Source organism: Cucurbita maxima, unplaced genomic scaffold (assembly GCF_002738345.1).
Source record: "Cucurbita maxima cultivar Rimu unplaced genomic scaffold, Cmax_1.0 Cma_Scf00168, whole genome shotgun sequence".
NCBI classification, from domain to species: Eukaryota; Viridiplantae; Streptophyta; class Magnoliopsida; order Cucurbitales; family Cucurbitaceae; genus Cucurbita; species Cucurbita maxima.
This window is the reverse complement of record NW_019272184.1, coordinates 60,908-79,112: the sequence shown is the minus strand read 5'-3', so window position 1 is coordinate 79,112 and position 18,205 is coordinate 60,908. Positions and strand designations below refer to the sequence as shown.

Sequence of the window (18,205 nt, the reverse complement as noted above, 5' to 3'; positions counted from 1 at the left end):
TGCTTCTCTCTCTAGTGGCAGCCATGGCTGCAAATTCGAAGCTTTTCTTTGCCCTAATAACACAGAGGAGCAATAATAATATATAATATTATTATTATTGTTATTATTATTATTATTATTATTATTATTATTATTAGCTTCCTTCTTCCAAGTTTAAATTATTCATCCACCATGCCTATCAATCAGCTTCAGTTCTTCAACTTTCTCTCTCTTCCATGTGAGTTCTTCTCTCTCTAAATTTTATATTTTAATTCTTAATTTTCTTCACAAATATTTAATTTTGAAATAAAGTGAATTTTTATTTAATCATTATTAAAAATATTATTAGAAATAAAGTGAATTTTTTCATTAGAATAAGCCTAAATTCTATTTTTAAAATAACTAAAATATTAATAATAATAAATTAATCCGTGATAAAGACGTAATATGTAGACAGTTACTTCGAAATACTATTTTAATATGAGACAGTACTCTCGTCTTGTCCTATAAATATTATGTCTATGTTCTTTCGAGTCAAAAATAATATATTAATAATGTAAAAATATTATAATTTACAATTTTATTTGTATTTTATGTTTAAAATTTAATTCTTTATTAAATAGAGTATTTATTGTTTAATATTAAAAGTATATATATTGGCTTAATATAATTTAAAATTTTAAATGCTTATCAAATAAAATTCAAAATTAAAATATTTATTAGGGGATTTTAAAATTAAAATACTAAATAAACATAAATTTCATGTTTATCTAGACCCTAAATTCCCTTGATCATTGTTGTCTTTTTCTTTCATTTTCTTCTTCTATTTTTTCGTCCTCACCAACCACGACTATCAAAATTGAAATGAACACACAATCAAACATGAATTGGACACCTCCTCGTGATTTAGGTCACTAATAGGTTAAAATCTTGGTAGAAAAATCGTAAGTTGGTCGAGTCTTGTGTGGACCTTGCTTAAAGTCGTTGAGAACCTACGAATTTGGTTTATTGGTAGTTGTAAGTCTTAGATCTTGCATCACATGGACTCGTAGGACATGATGATCTGGTCTATGCCACTTCAACTTTGAATATGGGTTTGATCTTTGAAGGTATTTGTGGTGAAATTATATAGTTAATTTTCCAATAGTTAGGAAGGTTTAGACGTGCAGAATAGGAATATATATATATATATAATATTTTAATTTAAAGCTTAAAAATGTATTTTTAATTAAAAAAAAACTTGAAGCTTAAAATTATTAAATTTGAAAAATCAAAATTGGTAATGCAACTAAATAAAAAAAAATATGGTTTTACTTAATTTTTTAATTAAAAAGTGTTGACATAAATATAATATCATATTATTATTTATCTTTTTAAAGAAAAAAGGTTTCCTTTTAAAAACAATCTTTTTTAAAAAAATGAAAATTCCCTTTTTCTCCAAGCGGCCCGTTGCGTAGTTAGTAGAGAATAATTCTATGGGGGGACCACATAAATAGAGCACATGTGGCAAAGCCGACGTCGTCGTTTTGATGTCCCTTCAAAATTTTAGTTGGGCCACTAATGATTAGACAAGACCGAATCCATGGCCCATTTCAAATAACAGCTTATGGGCCTTCAAAATAAATGGCCCATTTAATACAGCGAGTCGTCTGTAGCTCACCGAGTTTGGGGCACAGTCCGTATGACAGATTGATTTTTTATTTGTAAATTTTAAAATTTTAAATTCTGATTTGTTCGGTAAATCTGTTGCAGTGAAATGGCAACGGCGGGAAGTTGATTCTTTTGATTTGACATCGCGGTGTTTGTGGGAGTATATTAGCATAGGGGTTCAATTAGGGTTTGCGGGACTCTTGTTTGTTCGAGTTCTTCAGAAATGGATCGGTTCATCATGGAATGCTTACAATGGAGAGGACAAATTCACGGATCGAGCTGCGGAAAACTGTCCGGTCAGCCGGAAATTGAGCGTTTCTTACAGAGCCAGTGTAGGTTGCTCCTTCTTACTCTTGGCGATTCATGTTCTTATGCTTTTTATTTTGCAAAATGGAAGTGGTTCTCATTGCAATTCCAGAGTCGAAGTTCTTTCCTCTGAGATAACGGAAGTGATAGCGTGGGGAGGAGGAATTTTCGCAGTTTTTACGGTCTTGCGCGATAAATCCGTCAAGTATCCATGGATTCTACGAGGATGGTGGTTTTGCAGCTTCGTTTTGTCGATTGTTCATGTGGCTTTGGATGTGTATTTCGGAAATGTCGATCAGTTGAGATTGCAAGATTATGCTGAGTTCTTCAGCCTTCTTCCATCGGTTTTCCTGTTAGGGCTTTCAATCTATGGTACGACAAATGTGGTTTTCAATGTTCATAATGGCTTGGATGATCCACTTCTCCGGGGAAAGTGTTTAGAACAAAAGGGAGATGAGGAGGATTCTCCTTATGGAAGGGCATCGCTTCTTGAACTCCTTACCTTTTCGTGGCTCAATCCCCTGTTTTCTGTTGGATACAAGAGGCCTCTGAAGCAAGAGGACATACCAGATGTTTGTACGATTGATTCTGCCAAATTTTTATCGCATTCCTTTGATGAAACCCTAGATTCTTTAAGGAAGAAGAATAATAACACAAATCCATCAATCTACGAGACAATATATTTGTTTGGACGAAAGAAGGCAGCAATAAATGCTTTGTTTGCTGTGCTAGGTGCTGCAATATCATATGTTGGACCATACCTTATTGACGACCTTGTGAAATTCCTCACTCATAAGAAAATGCGGAGCTCATCAAGCGGTTATTTTCTTGCACTTGCCTTTATTAGTGCAAAGGTGATCGAGTCAATAGTTCAAAGGCAATGGGTTTTCGGTGCACGGCAACTGGGTCTTCGTCTTCGAGCTGCTTTGATATCTCACATATACCAGAAGGGCTTGCGTCTGTCAAGCCGATCTCGCCAAAATTGCACTATTGGGGAGATCATGAACTACATGAGTGTTGATATCCAAAGAATCGCGGACTTCTGTTGGTTCTTGAACATCCTGTGGATGTTACCCGTACAAATTTCATTAGCTATGTATATTTTGCAAATAAATCTGGGATTGGGATCATTGGCTGCATTAGCAGCAACTCTAGGAGTTATGTCCTGCAACATACCAATTACCAGAATTCAGAAAAATTACCAGACGAAGATAATGGAAGCTAAAGATAATAGGATGAAAACCACTTCGGAAATTCTCAGAAACATGAAGACACTCAAGCTTCAAGCATGGGATACTCAGTACCTCCAAAAGCTAGAAAGCCAAAGGAAAGTGGAGCATCACTGGTTATGGAAGTCGTTGAGACTAATGGGAGTTTCAGCTTTTCTCTTTTGGGGAGCGCCGGCTTTTGTCTCTGTTATAACATTCGGGGTGTGTTTCTTACTGGGGATAGAATTGACTGCTGGAAGAGTCTTATCTGCTTTGGCTACATTCCGTATTCTACAAGACCCAATATTCAATCTCCCTGATTTACTCTCTGCTCTTGCACAAGGCAAAGTCTCAGCAGATAGAGTTTCTTCATACCTCCATGAGGATGAAATACGGCAGGATTCCATCACTTATGTTCCTAGAGGTCAAACTGAGCTTGATATAGAGATAGAAAATGGAAAATTCAGCTGGGACCTGGAATCAAGCAAGGTATCTCTTGATCAGATAAACTTGAAAGTGAAAAGGGGGATGAAGGTGGCAGTATGTGGGATGGTAGGTTCGGGGAAGTCCAGCTTGCTCTCTTGCATGCTTGGTGAAATAGAAAAGCTCTCTGGTACTGTGAAGATCAGTGGTACGAAGGCCTATGTTCCTCAGTCTCCTTGGATACTGTCGGGGAGTATCAGGGATAATATTCTTTTTGGAAATGAATATGAAAGTACCAAATATAACAGAACCATTAGTGCATGTGCTTTGGTAAAAGATTTTGAGTTGTTTTCTTGTGGCGACTTAACTGAAATTGGAGAAAGAGGGGTAAATATGAGTGGGGGACAGAAGCAGAGGATACAAATTGCTCGTGCAGTCTATCAAGATGCTGATATTTATCTCCTTGATGATCCTTTCAGTGCAGTTGATGCTCATACAGGCACTCAACTCTTCGAGGTTAGTTAGTCAGGACAAATACTGTAGAGGATAAGCAAGCAATACTTATACTTTATTGAATGGACAACTTAATGAAACCTTTTTATTGCATTTAATACTATGCAGGACTGTCTGATGGGTGTTCTCAAGGAGAAGACTATAGTTTATGTCACCCACCAAGTCGAATTTCTACCGGCAGCTGACCTCATCCTGGTTAGTGAATTGCCACAAAAGCTCCTTTTTATTCATCTCAAGAAACTTTACCCTGCATTTTTTTCATTTTTTAAACAACCATTACGTGAAATCCACGTCGGTTGGAGAGGGGAACGAAACATTCCTTAAAAGGGTGTGGAAACCTTTCCTTAGTGGACGCATTTTAAAACCTTGAGGGAAGCCCTAAAGGGAAAGCCCAAAAATGACAATATTTGTTAGCGGTGGCCTTGGGCCGTTACAAATGGTATCATAGTCAAACACCGGGCGGTGTGCTAGTGAGGACACTGGGTTCCCAAGAGAGTGGATTGTGATATCCCACATCTGTTGGAGTGGGGAATGAAATATTCCTTATAAGGGTGTGAAAACCTTTCCCTAGTGGACGCGTTTTAAAACCTTGAGGGGAAGCCTTAAAGGGAAAACCCAAAGAGGACAATATTTGCTAGCGGTGGCCTTGAGCCGTTACACATCAATCTAACTACATGCATGTGATTTAAGCCAAGTCATCTTGTCCAAAAAGGATAATTCAACTCAGGTTTACCTTGAATGATTGAGAAATTATTCTCTTAAAACTAGTTAAGAGACGGGAACTATCCATCTTAATAACGATTTGTGAATTGTATGCTACCCTGAATGTTGCAAAGCTTGTGATTGACAATTTTTGGTCTCTAAGATGGGCATGTTTTGTAATTAACATTTGACAGGTGATGCAAGATGGAAAAATTGCTCAAGTTGGAGGATTTGAAGAACTTTTGAAACAAAACGTAGGGTTTGAAGCTTTAGTTGGGGCTCATAGTCAAGCTTTAGAGTCTATCCTCACAGTTGAAAACTCAAGTAGAAAACCCCAACTGCCAAATCCCGAAAAAGAATTGTATGAAGATTCTATCATAAATGTGGAGCCTATAAACTTACAATATGATTTAGTGGAGATTAAAAAACCTGCAGAGATAACAGCTAAGGGAGGACAGTTGGTTCAAGAGGAAGAGAGAGAGAGAGGAAGCATTGGTAAAGAGGTGTACTGGTCCTATTTAACCACTGTCAAAAAAGGAGCATTGGTTCCAATCATAATCTTGGCACAATTATCATTCCAAGCTTTACAGGTAGCTAGTAACTACTGGATGGCATGGGCTATTCCTCCTACAAGCGATACACAACCAGTAATTCGGATGAATATCATACTACTTGTTTATTCATCACTTGCTGTTGGAAGTTCACTTTGCGTGCTATTGCGAGGTATTCTAATTGCCATAACAGGACTTCAAACAGCACAAACGCTCTTCAGAAATATGTTATATAGTGTATTCCGGGCACCAATGGCGTTCTTTGACTCGACTCCAACTGGAAGAATTATAAACCGGGTAACTTGAACTTACAATTTAGCTTATTATAATACTTGCAGTCTGTATTAGTTGACCTATGATTTACCACTAGCCTTTGTGTAATAAATTATTGCAAGTATGAGTTAGATGGTCAAGGAATAGTTCCCAGGATATTAACCTCACTTGTAATTACTTTGCAGGCTTCCAATGATCAAAGCGTTGTAGACTTGGAAATGGCTTTGAGGTTAGGAATGTGTGCAGTTTCAATAATTCAGATTATAGGGACCATTATAGTAATGTCTCAGGTAGCATGGGAAGTGTTTGTTGTTTTTGTTCCTACAATTGCAGCTTGCATTTGGTACCAAGTGAGTAACTTCACCCTTGTAGACTTTAGTCTTTTTTTTTTCCCGTTTTTGTTATGCCTTGGAGTACTTATGAAACCAATTTGTGATTATGGCAGCAATATTACACACCGACAGCCCGAGAACTTGCTCGGTTATCTGGGATACAACAAGCTCCAATTCTCCACCAGTTTGCAGAGTCCCTAGCAGGAGCAGCAACTATTCGCGCTTTCAATCAAGAAGACAGATTTTTCAAAACTAACCTTGCTCTTATTGATGACTTTTCAAGGCCGTGGTTCCATAATGTTTCAGTCATGGAGTGGCTTTGTTTCAGACTGAACATTCTATCAAATTTTGTTTTTGGATTTTCATTTGTTTTGCTGGTATCTCTCCCCGAAGGAGTTATTAATCCAAGTGAGTTTCTTTGATACAACTTGTTTGTATATATGCTTTACCACTAAAGAAATCATAAACTGAAATTTTTTAGGAAGCCAAATTAATTTCTATTTACAATGAATTGGAATTTTTTCAGGTATGGCAGGTCTGGCAGTGACGTATGGGATAAACTTGAATTATATGCAAACTTCAGTTATCTGGAACATATGCAACGCAGAGAATAAAATCATATCAGTTGAAAGAATTCTTCAGTACTCAAAAATAAAGAGTGAAGCACCTCTTGTTATTGAGAATTGCAGACCACCAAGCAATTGGCCGCAAGAGGGGAGGATTTGCTTCAAAAATTTGCGGGTGAAACTCCATAAAATTTAGCATAAGAAAACTCTAGAGTACTTGAGCCATATATTCAGTACCATATATCCGAAGTTAACAGATTTGCATGTTAAACAATTTGATATGATCAGAAGTACTGGTTCTATTATGCATACAATTTTCTCTCTAATGAGCTTCAACCTTTTGTAGATTCGATATGCAGACCATCTCCCGGATGTCCTGAAAAGCATCAGTTGCACCTTCCCAGCAAGAAAGAAAGTGGGTGTTGTAGGAAGGACGGGCAGTGGGAAATCAACTCTCATACAGGCACTTTTTAGGATTGTTGAACCTAAAGAGGGAACCATTATAATAGACGACATTGACATTTGCAAGATAGGCCTCCATGACCTGAGATCAAGGCTAAGCATCATCCCTCAAGACCCTTCTATGTTTGAAGGAACAGTTAGAGGAAACCTCGACCCACTGGGTCAGTATACTGACCAGGAAATTTGGGAGGTAACGTTTCTTCTCTGCAACGTTTAAATACTATTTTGGTCTTTGTACTTTTGGATTTGGTTTATTTTGATTTCTATAATTTCAACTTTTGTTATTTTAGTCATCATACTTTCAAAACGTCTGTTTTGATCTAGAAATTTTAAAAAATAACCAATGTAGTTTCTATTTGCAAAATTTAGACATAGAATCAAAATGGTCACATGTTTTGAAAGAACAAATACTAAAAAGAACCAAAGTTGAAAAGACAGAGACCAAAATAGACACTTTAAAGGTACTGGGACCAAAATGAACCCAAGTTGAAAGGATAGGAGCCGGAATTATAGTTTACTGTGCTTTTTGTGTCTCAGGCCTTGGACAAATGTCTACTAGGTGATTTGGTGCGTGCAAAGGACGAGAAGTTGAATTCTTCAGGTTGAGCTTGCTAATTTGAAACTGATTACACTTACTAGAAAGTGAGGTATACTTAGCCTTTCTAATACATCATAGTTTAAATTTTTGACAGTGGTTGAAAATGGAGAAAATTGGAGTGTGGGTCAACGACAACTATTTTGTCTGGGAAGGGCATTGCTCTCCAAGAGTCGTATTCTAGTGCTTGATGAAGCAACAGCCTCCGTTGATTCTGCCACTGATGGCATCATACAAAACATCATCGGCCAAGAGTTCAAAGATCGTACCGTGGTTACCATAGCTCATAGAATCCACACCATCATTGATAGCGATTTTGTCTTGGTTCTCAGTGATGGTGGGTTCTGAAGTTCTTTCCCCATTCATTCATATATGATCTTGCTTTCTATTCTTTGCATTGGTTACTTTACTGATAAGATTTTGATATATTAGAGACTAAACTAGTACTGTTTTTTATGAGCAGGAAGAATTGCTGAGTTCGACTCACCGAACATGCTTCTCAAAAGAGAGGACTCGTTTTTCTCTAAGCTAATTAAAGAGTACTCCACGAGGTCTCAAAACTTCAATAGTTTGGCTAATCAAAGTTATGAATAGAGCTTGTGAGCAGCTCTTGGATGATGGAGACATATAAGCAACATTAAATTGCAGTTTGCAATTGTGATCGTGGTAAGCATTTTCAAAAAGTTCGTTGAGTTGTAACCCCGAGTTGATTCTAGGAGAAAGATGGGGATTGGATTGTTTAGAGATCCTTGGTAGAGACTAATCCATTATAGTCTTTTTAAGATTATAGTGAAATAGCAGAAGTTGCCTAGCTAGATTCTCACGAGTTCATTTGAACTCTAGAAGCAATTCTAGTGTTGTTTGGGTTACTCCTGCTTATTACAGGCCTCAAGTTCACAATACCATTAGACTCGTTCACAGTTTTTCTTTTTTACTTTTTAGTTGTCGTTACCAACTCGAGCATAATTCAACTAAGAAGGCTCGATATTTAAATCTCAATCCTCGCTCGCATGTGGTTGAACTTAAAAGAAACTATTGAATGATCTCAAAGAATGACCATTTTCAGCATCTCTAGAATTTTTCTTCTTTTATTATTGAATGAAAGTTCTAGGAAGTATCTTATTGTACTTTTGCCTCTTGTACACTTAATACCATCATGTTTGACCAGAGAGGATGGGTCCTTTGGATTCCTCATTGCTCTGACCATTTTTTTGTGGTGAGTTCTGCGAAGCTATCGGACCCGACCGAGATGATTTCTAACTTCTTGGGATATGTTTCTTTCATTGCTGAGTTGGTAGTTCGTGATAGATTATAGTTGGGTTATTCTATTATGTTAGACTGCTCTGTTGAATCTCAGGATCATTTGTTGTTTGGATTGCCTCTGCAATCGAATAGTTTTGGATAGTGTTTTGTCTTGGAGAGGTTCATACCGACCTTTTCCTCTTTTTTCGTGTAAAGCTTCCCTTCATCTAGTCCCATATTCAATTAGTAGAGATCAAGTTGGATCAACTAGGTGAGCAAGGATAACAAATTGTGATGTCGATGTCGTATTTGGAGACTAGTCTAGTGTGCATCTACTTAACCATATTTGGAGGGAGCGGAAAGTACGACTTCATGGGTCGACTATGCATTCCTCTTCAAGTTGTCCTTTTATGACCTTTGAAAAGGACCTTGGAGATTTTTGTGGGTCTAAATTATTTTTGTTTCTATTCCTATTTGCATCTTTGTTATTAGCTAAGTTAAATTAATGTAACGATGAAGGCAAAAGGTTTAGAAAAGTTGGAAGAAACAAATAATTTGGAAAAAGATGAGTTTATAATAAAGACTTTACTCTTATGTTCAAACCATTACAACAGGAACATAAAGTGGAATCAATTAAATTAAGATTAGTGGCTGTCATGAAAATGTTTTTAATTTTTTAAAAATTTGGACGGAAAAATCTACTAAGGATGCATCTATCATCTAGGTTCATTCATTGACTCTTTGATTGAAGTTGATTATGCTTGAAAGACGAAATAAATAAAAGATTTGTTCTTTCATTTGTTTGAAAGAAAGGTGCGGAATAGCTTGACTTATAGTTTACTGAAGATACGTCAAAATGATCCGTGGCTGCTTAGTCATTAAAGAAGTTGCCTTAATGGGACAATATAGAAGTGGATGATGGAGGCAACTCAAACTTAAGAACAAAGGGTATCCAATACTTGAATTCCAAGCATGGAGTTTTCACATTTATTTATTGTATTTAACTTTTATGACGTTTGTTTTATTTTATCATTTTTATTATTATTACCGGTAAAATTGCATCACAAGAACGACAAGAACGAATCAAAGGATTAGAGCAATTAAGGGCAAAATAAAGTATAAAAGCCTAAAATAGATTAAAACGGATCAAAGTAGAATAAGAACTTAGCCCTTGAGTCGAAACTCGAGTTCATAACTGGTTTTGGCCTAGAGTCAACTCTTCTTGAAGGGTTGCACTCAACGCTCACTTAACTCGTGGAATTTCAGTCCAACTCTGATCTGATCCTCTTTTATCCTAATTCTATAAGGGGTAAAAAAAACCCTAGTTGTGAGGTATATAAGTTCTTTCCTCTTGTTTTCAACCTTGGCTATCTAACATCTTTGTAGGCCTAGATCAAGCGTACCCCCAAGTCAAGAAAACCCTTCGAGCTCGGTTCAACTAACTTAATGACATTTTTTGCAATTTTATATCCCCGAGGTAAACTTTTAGGCTTATCTAATGGCCATATCACTACCAAAATAAACCCGAGGCTCAATTGTTGAGACCAACCAACAAAGTCCAAGCTCCAATTAGTGCACCATCGCTCACAAAATGAAGCCTACAAGCTCATTCATAAGAGAAAATCTCAAAATTCTATAAATAAGAGATCGAGACTGAAACCTATCCCACAATATGCAAAAATGCTTATCGAACGAGACTTGATTAGAGACTAAAAGAAGCGTAACAAAGAATTAAAAGATAAATAAATCAAGAATTCAGACACGACCAATAATATACGTGAAAAAAATAAAGGAGAAAATTTTAAATATAATATTTTAGATAAAAAGAATTGAGACAAAGATAAGGTTGATAGATTGGTTATTAAATACGACAAAAAATGATAATGGGGCCTAGGTAGGTAGGTAGCTAAAATGGAAAATAAAAAATAAATAATAAATAAATAAATGCAATACTTGAACCCCAAGCATGAATTTTCCACGTGTATTATTATTATATTATATTAAACTTTATGATAAAGGTTGGCATGCATTATTTTTTGGTCTTAAAATAGCCTATACCAAATTGGAAATGTCTTTTCTATCCTTATAACTTTGAAGAATCCTATTATTTTCCAACATTCTTAAAGGGTAGAAGTGTAATTTCACATATAAATGCCTCTTTTTTTTTTAAAGTACTTTGACTCTTTTCGTCGAACAAATTTGGAAGAAGCCAGGAAACTTACTTTATTGCATTAAAAAAAAAANTTTATAAAAAAAAAAAAAAAAAAAAAAAATTGAAGGTCTCTATTTATACCTTAATCTTCTCAAAATTAGAACCCTATTTCCACGGAGCCTCATAATCATGTTGGGTTCTCTCCTCACTCTTTCAAGTAAGTTTTTTCCTCTTTTTCTTCAAAGAGGGAGAGGAAAAAACAATTAAAATAACACCCAAATATATATATATATATATATATATATATTTAAATTAGTAATAAACTCTAATTTTTTACCTCAAAATTTTTATTTATAATCTAAGTTTAATGAATTTAAATTCTTATATTATGATTTCGGTAATTATTTTAAGATTCTGATTAAATTAGTTCGGTTTTAAATATATTTTTAAAAATAATTGTAAATTGAAAATGTGTTTACCAAATTATTTTTATTTTATTTACAAATAATTAAGCAAAAAAAAAAAAAACAGAACTCGATGAAGAAAATTAGCAATTCATTTAATGGCAATATCGTAAATATATATATAATTAAAATACGTAATGTAAAGGGATTTTCTTCTATTTTTAATCAATTTTCGTATTTTTCTTCCCTCCACAAATTACGTTCTTATGCTTAATCCATTGTTTTTTCCTCAAACCGGTGAAACTGTTTGATAATCTGATACAGAATTCAAGCTTCTGGGATTTGAAGGTGATTGGTTATGGCAGCAGCTTGAATCTCCATGTCTTGGCGAACATTTGAGCATTGGCGTGCAACTAGGGTTCGCGGTAATCTTGTTTGTTCAGTTTGTTCTGAAATGTATCGTTCAGATATCAGATTATCTCAGAGGAGGAAGAAAAATAACCGATCAAGCATCGGAAAATCGCCTGATCGGCCGGAATTTAAGTGGTTTTTACAAAGCGAGTGTAGCTTGCACCATATTCTTATGTGCTGGCCATGTTTTGATGTTCTTCGCTCTGCTATATGGGATTGGATCTCGTTGCCGTACGGAAAGCTTTGTATTTTCCTCCGAGATTATTCAAGTGGTTGCTTGGGGAGTTGCGGCGGTTGCAGTTTGTGGCATCGTTCGCAACAAGTCTGTCAAGTATCCTTGGCTGCTACGAGGATGGTGGATTTGCAGCTTCTTTTTATCGATCATCCGTGTGGCTCTCTATGAAAAATTTGGTGATGGAAGTCAAGTAAGAGCTTACACTTGCACCCAACTTGTTTTCCTTCTTCCATTGATTTTCCTGCTTGCGCTTTCGGTTTATGGGAAGACTGGCATAGTTTTCATTGTTCATAATGGCTTGGCCGATCCACTTCTCCATGAAAATTGCTCTGATCATGAGGAAGACAAGAGAGGCTCTGCTTACGAGAGGGCAACTCTTCTGCAACTCATTGCCTTCTCATGGCTCAATCCCCTTTTCGCTTTGGGATACAAGAGACGCCTCGAACACGAAGACATACCAGATGTTTGTAGAAATGACTCTGCTAAGTTTGTATCCAATGCCTTCACGGAGAAGCTAGACTTCGTAATGAAGAAGAATGGAGGCGTAGATGCATCAATCTATAAGGCAATTTATTTGTTTTGCAGGAAGAAAGCAGCCATTAACGCTGGTTTAGCAGTGTTAAGTGCTGCATTATCATATGTTGGACCATATCTTATTGATGACTTTGTAAATTTCCTTACTGAGAAGAAGGGACGTAGCTTATCAAGTGGATATCTTCTTGCACTTGCTTTTCTAAGTGCAAAGGTAATTGAGACGATTGCTCAAAGGCAATGGATTTTCGAGGCACGTCGACTTGGCATTCACCTCAGGAGTGCTTTAGTTTCTCATATATACAAGAAGGGTATCCGTCTATCTAGTCGATCTCGCCAAAGTCATACCAGTGGAGAGATCATAAACTACATGAGTGTTGATGTTGAAAGGATCACAGACTTCGCTTGGTACTTGAACATGATATGGATGTTGCCAGTCCAAATTTCATTAGCTATCTATATTTTACATACAAATCTGGGTATGGGGTCATTGGGTGCAATGGCTACAACTTTAATTATCATGTCGTGTAACGTACCTTTGACCAATGTCCTGAAAGATTACCAAAAGAAGATCATGGAGGCTAAGGACAATAGGATGAAAGCTACTTCAGAGGTTCTTAGAAATATGAAGATACTCAAACTTCAAGCATGGGATCATCAATATCTCCAAAAGATAGAAAGTTTAAGAAAAGTGGAGCTTGATTGGTTATGGAAGTCGTCCAAATTAACAGCATTTACAGCTTTTCTCTTTTGGGGATCACCTACTCTGATCTCTCTTGTGACATTTGGACTCTGTACCTTATTGGGCATAGAATTGACTGCTGGAAAAGTCATCTCTGCATTGGCGACATTCCAAATGCTACAAGATCCTATATTCAGTCTTCCCGACGTACTATCTGCATTTATCCAGGGAAAAGTCTCAGTAGATAGAGTCGCTTCCTTCCTCCAAGTAGATGAAATACAGCAGGATGCCATTATTTATGTTCCAAAAGATCAGACAGAATTTGATATAGAGATAGAAAATGGAATATTCAGCTGGGCCACAGAGTCCATCAACCCATCTCTTGATCAAATAAACTTGAAGGTGAAAAGGGGGATGAAGGTGGCAATTTGTGGGACTGTTGGATCGGGGAAGTCCAGTCTGCTCTCATGTATTCTTGGTGAAATAGAAAAGCTTTCTGGGACTGTGAAGATCAGTGGTACAAAGGCTTATGTTCCTCAGTCTCCTTGGATACTGTCGGGGAATATCAAGGAGAATATTCTTTTTGGAAATGAATACGAAACTACCAAATATAACAGGACTATTACTGCCTGTGCTTTGACGAAAGATTTAGAGTTGTTTCCATGTGGTGATCTAACCGAAATTGGAGAAAGAGGGATAAATATGAGTGGGGGACAAAAGCAGCGGATCCAAATTGCTCGTGCTGTTTATCAAGATGCAGATATTTATCTCCTTGATGATCCTTTTAGTGCTGTTGATGCTCATACAGGAACCCAACTTTTCAAGGTTAGTTGGGTCATTGATTAACGGGTGAAAAAGTGAGAAGGCTAAAATGTATTGGACCACTCTAACAGAACGTTGTTGTTGTTTTTTTATCATTCTGTAGGACTGTCTGATGGGTGCTCTCAAAGAGAAAACTATAATTTATGTAACCCATCAAGTTGAATTTCTACCAGCAGCAGACCTCATTCTGGTGAGAAAATTTCGTAGAAACTCTTCTCTATGTTCGTAGCTGTATTTATTGCCTAAATTATTCGAACTTCGGATGCATGTAAGTTGAGAACAATCCATATTCAGGAATGGCTGTATTTCATTCAGATTTACCTTGATTAACCAATCTTATTATTGATCATCTGAACACCACAATTTGAAATTTTTGGACTGAGTGTGAGCTTTTGAACTTCTGAGCTACTGTCTAATAGTAGGTGTGCTTGTTTTCCATCCGCATTTCCAGGTGATGCAAAATGGAAAAATTGTGCAAGTTGGAGGATTTGAAGAACTTCTGAAACAAAATTTTGGATTTGAAGCTTTAGTTGGGGCACATAATCAAGCTCTTGAGTCAATTCTCTCTGTTGAACACTCAAGTAGAATATCTCAAGTTGAAAAACGTGAAAAAGAATTAAATGGAGATTCTATCACAAATGCAGATCCTCAGAACTCCAAAATTGAACAAAATAATTCTACACAGCCGATGATGGAAAAAAAGGGAAAACTAATACAAGAGGAAGAGAGAAAGAAAGGAAGCATAGGAAAAGAAGTGTACCTATCTTACATGACCAGAATAAATGGAGGAATTTTTGTCCCAATCATAGTCTTGGCACACACATTGTTCCAAGCACTACAGATTGCTAGTAATTATTGGATGACATGGGCTTGTCCAACTACAAGCGAGACAGAACCAAAAGTTGGGATGAATATTATGCTACTTGTATATTTTCTACTTGCTGTTGGAAGTTCACTAGGCTTGCTGCTGAGATCATTATTATTAGCGGTAATTTCTTCGACACAACCCCAACTGGAAGAATTCTTAACCGGGTAATTATAACCTTAAATTTTACCTTGAATGGTGCTTGAAAAAACACACTTTCAAATTTGCAACATTTCGATGAAATGTGACAAAGAAACCGGTAACAAGAAAGTTCCAAAATATTGCATTAGGTCGTTGGATTTCAATACTGAGAAACCTGTGTATACTCTCTGTTGCCAGGCATCAGGTGATCAAAGTATTTTAGACTTAGCCATGGCTGTAAAGCTAGGTTGGTGTGCATTCTCAGTAATTCGGTTGCTAGGGACCATTGTAGTAATGTCTCAAGTAGCATGGGAAGTCTTTGCCATTTTGGTACCTGTTACTGCAGCCTGCATCTGGTACCAAGTAAGCAATTTCACTCTTTTCAACTAGAAGTATACAAACTTGTGTTATATATCGATTACTAATCAAGTAATTTCTGTATATGGTAGCATTATTACACACCCACAGCACGAGAAGTTGGCCGGTTAGCAGGGATTCACCAAGCTCCAATCCTGCACCACTATGCAGAATCCCTAGCAGGAGCAGCAACTATTCGTGCCTTCAATCATGAAGACCGGTTTTTCAATACTAACCTTCGTCTTATTGATGGCTTTTCAAAGACATGGTTCTATAATAATTCAGTTATGGAGTGGCTTTACTTCAGATTGAACGCGCTATCACATTTTGTTTTTGCCTTTTCATTGGCTTTGCTGGTGTCTCTCCCCGAAGGAACTATCGACCCAGGTGAGTACTTTATAATGTAATGTGCTTCACAATTGAAGTTGGAAATCAGAAGTGGAAAGTTTGAGTTAAAACTTTGAATATCTTCTTCATAGACCAAGTTTTCATCAAATGTCAGTTATCTGAAATAAAAGTTTATTTCTTTGAATATCTTCTTCATAGACCAAGTTTTCATCAAATGTCAGTTATCTGAAATAAAAGTTTATTTCTTTTGACCCAAATTAAGTAGAAAGAATATGGTATTCATAATGAATTGAAATCTTCTTCAGGTAATGCGGGCTTGGCAATATCGTATGGGATAAACTTGAATTGGTTACAGGCTTTAGTCATATGGAGTATATGCAGCGCACAGAGAAAAATCATTTCAGTGGAAAGAATTCTTCAGTACTCGAAGATAAAAAGTGAAGCACCCCTTGTTATTGAAGACTGCAGACCACCAAGCAATTGGCCGCAAGAGGGGAGTATTACTTTCAAGAATTTGCAGGTAAGCCTCCCCACGAAATAGAAAATAAACAATAAAATCTAGAACTTGGGTGAAGTTTGAGGTTGTGCATGGGAAACTCTCGCACTTTTTATTAACACCAATTGAGAATAGATTACAATAAACTCTATAGAAACTACTGCTGTACTTTGTGCTTTGTATTTCTTGGGATGAAAACTTAGGTTGGGTGGATGGGTATTTATAGTAGAGACCAGTCAATCTATTCCTAAAATATCTAAATCATTTTACTGGGCTCATACAATTTATCGGACTCAGCCCTATCAGGCTAGTGATGAGTTTCGAAAGTTCAAGTTCGATATGCTATACAATTCACTCTTACTGATACTCTTTTTCCATTTTGCACCATTACTTCTAATGAGCTTGAACCTGTCGTAGATTCGTTATGCGGACCATCTTCCGGATGTCCTAAAAGACATCAGCTGCGTCATCCCAGGAAAGAAGAAAGTGGGTGTTGTAGGAAGAACAGGCTGTGGGAAATCAACCCTCATTCAGGCCATTTTTAGGATAGTTGAACCTAGAGGAGGAAGCATTGTTATAGACAATGTTGACATTTGTAAGATTGGCCTCCATGACCTGAGATCAAGACTTAGCATCATCCCTCAAGACCCCTTGTTGTTCGAAGGTACGGTTCGAGGAAATCTCGACCCACTAGAACAGTATTCTGACCAAGAAATCTGGGAGGTAACCTTTCTTATCTGCAAAATCTATATACAATTTTCTATGTGACAATCACCAGCAAAGAATGTAGAATTCATGCCACTTTTTTTCTCTCTTTTGCATTTTCAGGCTTTAGATAAATGTCAATTGGTTGGATTGGTGCGTGAGAAGGAGATGAAGTTGAATTCTCCAGGTTTGGTTTATCAACTTGGAACACAAAACAAAACTTTAAATTAGACGCTATCTATCCTTAAGCTTTGAATTTTGTTGATAGTGGTTGAAAATGGTGAAAATTGGAGTGTTGGTCAACGACAACTATTTTGTCTTGGAAGGGCATTGCTCAAGAAAAGCAACATTCTAGTGCTCGACGAGGCCACAGCCTCTGTCGATTCAGCAACTGACAGCATCATTCAAAGTATCATTAGGCAGGAGTTCGAAAATCAAACAGTAATCACCATAGCTCATAGAATCCACACAGTTATTGACAGCGACCTTGTTTTGGTTCTCAGTGATGGTGAGTACGAAGTTTAGTCCTATGTATCTTTCATTGATTTACTGAGAGTACTTAGCTACATAGTTACTGAAAGTATATATGAATTTTTCATTGATTAGCTACCAAGTTACTGAAAGTATGCATGAATCTTTCATTGATTTACTGAGAGTATTTAGCTACAAAGTTACTGAAAGTATGTATGAATCTTTCATTGATTAGCTACAAAGTTACTGAAAGCATGCATGAATCTTTCATTGATTAGCTACAAAGTTACTGAAAGTGAACCTCAATTATTTTCTTATCAACAGGACGGATTGCCGAGTTCGACTCGCCCGGAAAATTACTCGAAAGAGATGATTCCTTCTTCTCCAAACTGGTGAAGGAGTATTCGATGAGATCTCAAGGCTTGAATAGCTTAAAAGAACACTGACAGATTGGTTCCTTCCAATCTTTGTCTTTGTCAACAAGATTGCAGCTCAAAAGTTGATTTGGAGAGTGGGTGATTGTTGTAATTGAATATCCCATCAAGAATTGTGGAATCTTCTAGAGAATGGATCGAACAGACTTCTTAATCACCTATTTGTACGTTAAATTATAAGTTTAGTTTTTATATTTTAATTAGGCTAAATAAGCCTTTAAACTCCTTTAATTTTATGGCTAATAAATCAATTTATGTTTTTAATAGTAAATTAGTATTTGAACTTTTGACATTAGACATATAATAGGTAATAAATATATGAGGTAATAAAAAATTTTAATGACTTATT

General features: G+C 36.4%; 2 protein-coding genes across 2 annotated transcripts; both read left to right on the top strand.

Moving 5' to 3' along the window:
* The first annotated feature begins 3 nt into the window (after nt 1-3).
* On the top strand, nt 4-18,090 carry LOC111473811 (putative ABC transporter C family member 15). The gene is made up of 11 exons (XM_023119195.1): nt 4-217; nt 1,732-4,082; nt 4,188-4,274; nt 4,976-5,629; nt 5,791-5,955; nt 6,051-6,345; nt 6,464-6,678; nt 6,850-7,155; nt 7,503-7,566; nt 17,220-17,459; nt 17,747-18,090. Exons 1-11 carry the CDS (start codon nt 172-174, stop codon nt 17,866-17,868), a joined length of 4,545 nt encoding a protein of 1,514 aa, XP_022974963.1. The 5' UTR covers nt 4-171; the 3' UTR covers nt 17,869-18,090.
* On the top strand, nt 11,079-15,361 carry LOC111473812 (ABC transporter C family member 9-like). The gene is made up of 5 exons (XM_023119196.1): nt 11,079-11,171; nt 11,683-14,042; nt 14,143-14,229; nt 14,491-15,071; nt 15,244-15,361. The coding sequence occupies exons 1-5, from the start codon at nt 11,144-11,146 to the stop codon at nt 15,266-15,268; spliced, it is 3,081 nt and encodes a 1,026-aa protein (XP_022974964.1). The 5' UTR covers nt 11,079-11,143; the 3' UTR covers nt 15,269-15,361.
* Nucleotides 18,091-18,205: the final 115 nt, after the last annotated feature.